This window comes from Marmota monax, unplaced genomic scaffold (genome assembly GCF_021218885.2).
Source record: "Marmota monax isolate L192 unplaced genomic scaffold, Marmota_monax_Labrador192_F-V1.1 WCK01_AAM20220418_F8-fsc01066, whole genome shotgun sequence".
Classification (NCBI taxonomy): Eukaryota; Metazoa; Chordata; class Mammalia; order Rodentia; family Sciuridae; genus Marmota; species Marmota monax.
The window spans coordinates 22,291-24,632 of NW_026693410.1; the positions used below are offsets into that span (position 1 = coordinate 22,291).

The 2,342-nt window shown below is 42.6% G+C and overlaps 1 protein-coding gene across 1 annotated transcript; it reads right to left on the minus strand.

Annotated features, from left to right (window-relative positions):
* Positions 1 to 363: 363 nt before the first annotated feature.
* LOC124101249 (olfactory receptor 3A1-like) lies at positions 364 to 1,323 on the minus strand. Its single transcript, XM_046457127.1, has one exon. The coding sequence runs from the start codon at positions 1,321 to 1,323 to the stop codon at positions 364 to 366; it is 960 nt and encodes a 319-aa protein (XP_046313083.1).
* Positions 1,324 to 2,342: the final 1,019 nt, after the last annotated feature.

The following is a 2,342-nucleotide window of genomic DNA, read 5'->3' on the forward strand; positions in this document are numbered from 1 at the left end:
TTTGGGGGAGCTTAATGGAAGGGTATGCTGATTCTTGGCACTAGGCTGTGACTTGTTATGTTCCAGTTTAGAGACAATCTTTGCTGGTGCTTTTGGGGACCTTAGCAAAATAAATAAACAAAAGATTCTTCCTGCAGGACCAAGAACCTCCCAAGATACAGATATCTTGGGTTCCCTTTTATCTGGACTAGGAAGAGTTCAGAGGACCAAATGGCAAGTACCCAGGGCTCTGGTCCAGGACTGTATACTACCATCAGGTAAAGCATCCTTGGGGAGCAAGAATATTACTTCCTAATAAAAGTCATCTTGTTCAAGACTCTAGGAGGGACTACTCCCATGGTTTCTACCTTCCTGAGACACCCTTCATGACAGTGCTCGCTTTCCGGTGAGCACCTTCCACAGAGCGCCCTGCACATCGGGATTCCTGAGACTGTAGATGAGTGGGTTCAGCATGGGGCTGACAACAGTGTTAAGGATGCCAATGCCCTTGTCCTTGTCTGAAGGCTCCACTGAACCCAGACGCATGTAGCTGAAGACACCTGTCCCATAGAAGATGCCCACCACTGTGAGGTGGGAGCCACACGTGGAGAAGGCCTTCTTCCTGCCCTCAGCAGAACGGATTCTCAGGACTGCAGCTGCCACATGGACATAGGAGGTGACGATGAGAATCACAGGTGCACCTGCCATGAGGATACCCAGACCAAATAGCAGCAGCTCATTGAGCTGGGTGCTGGAACAGGAGAGCTGGAAGAGCTGGGGGAGGTCACAGTAGAAGTGATTGATCACATTGGGGCCACAGAAGTTGAGTGTGGATATGGCCACAGTATGGGTCAGTGCATTGGTGAAGGCACAAGCCCAGGACACAGCCACCAGTATCCTCTGAACTGTCTGGCTCATGCGGGTGCTGTAGGTAAGGGGCCGGCAAATGGCCAGGAATCGGTCATAGGCCATGGCTGTCAACAAGAAGCAGTCCACACCAGCCAACAGATGGAAGAAGAAGAGCTGTGTAAGGCAGGCTCCATATAAAACTGTATGCTTGTGGGACAAGAGACGACTCAACATTGAAGGAACAGTGACAGTGATGCACCCAACATCCAGCACTGACAGATTCCCCAGGAAGAAGTACATGGGGGTGTGGAGTTTAGGCTCCACCAAGATGGCTGCCAGGATGCTGAGGTTTCCCCCGATTGTGACCAGGTAGGCAAAGAAGAAGAGCACAAAGACAACTGGTCGCAGCCCAGGTGTCTCCACCAAGCCCAATAGAATAAACTCAGTCACTGCAGTTCTATTGGCTCCAGGTAATGAGCCCCTGTAATAAGACATTCCAGAGTGGAAGGGATCAGCCTCGATTATTTAGTTAGTCAATAAAAAATATATTGACCTACTTACACTTGCTGCTCCAGGCAAAACCCCCAAATTCCCTAGTGAGTATTTCTCACTCTTCAGGCCACACCTCACTTATTGTCCATGTTCTGCCTTCACCATAGTATCCTTACCTGACTTCCATGTGCATTGCCCAATGCCACCACTACCTTGGACTTCTTTCTTCTCAAAAGGTATTTAAGTCCTTTCTCACTTTGTTCCCTGGAGTCAATGAATGAGGTCCTTCTATCAAGGTCCTACATGAGATCTGAGGGAAAATTATGCTAAAAGTAAAAAAGAACAGAACACATGAATTGATCATAAATCATTACAAATCTATTAGAAATAAAATAAAACAAACCTCTAGCAAATATAAAGAAGAAAAAAATAAAATATATAAAATTAGTAATCAGAAAGTCACAGTATTCATTGATGAAAAAGAAATTTAAATAATCATGGAACACTATCTGCTCCTAAATTTGGACAAATGATTGATTCTTCAACCATCAGAACCATTCCCAAATGAAATAAACCAATAAATAAATAAATTAAAAGAAAGAAACAATAACAACAAAACATGGTCAGAAATGTACTTCCAAATGTGCAGGCTCCAGTTTTATTCCATTTATATGCAAATTATTTTAAATTTGTCAATATAAAGAGAATGTCTACATCATGGACACCTTCTGTAGCTTAGAAATAAAGAGAGCCTTCCCATTCATTTTTCGTCATTACCAAATCCTGATACTAAAATGTAACAATGATAAAAAGTGGAATTATTCTATCCTACCCTCATTTGGCTAGATGTATGCGAAAACCCTAAGTACAACAAATTAAGCCTATCATAATCAAATTTTATAGAAAAAAGAGAATAATTTAACGTTAGTAAATTTACCAACATATCATATTATTAGATTAAAAGAGGAAATCTTTCTAAAAGGCAATTCATAAGTGTCTACATCCATTTGTAATGTAGGGGA

Excerpts from the sequence above, each read along its gene's own strand:
- LOC124101249 (XM_046457127.1), bottom strand. The coding sequence starts at position 1,323 with ATGTCTTATTACAGGGGCTCATTACCTGGAGCCAATAGAACTGCAGTG.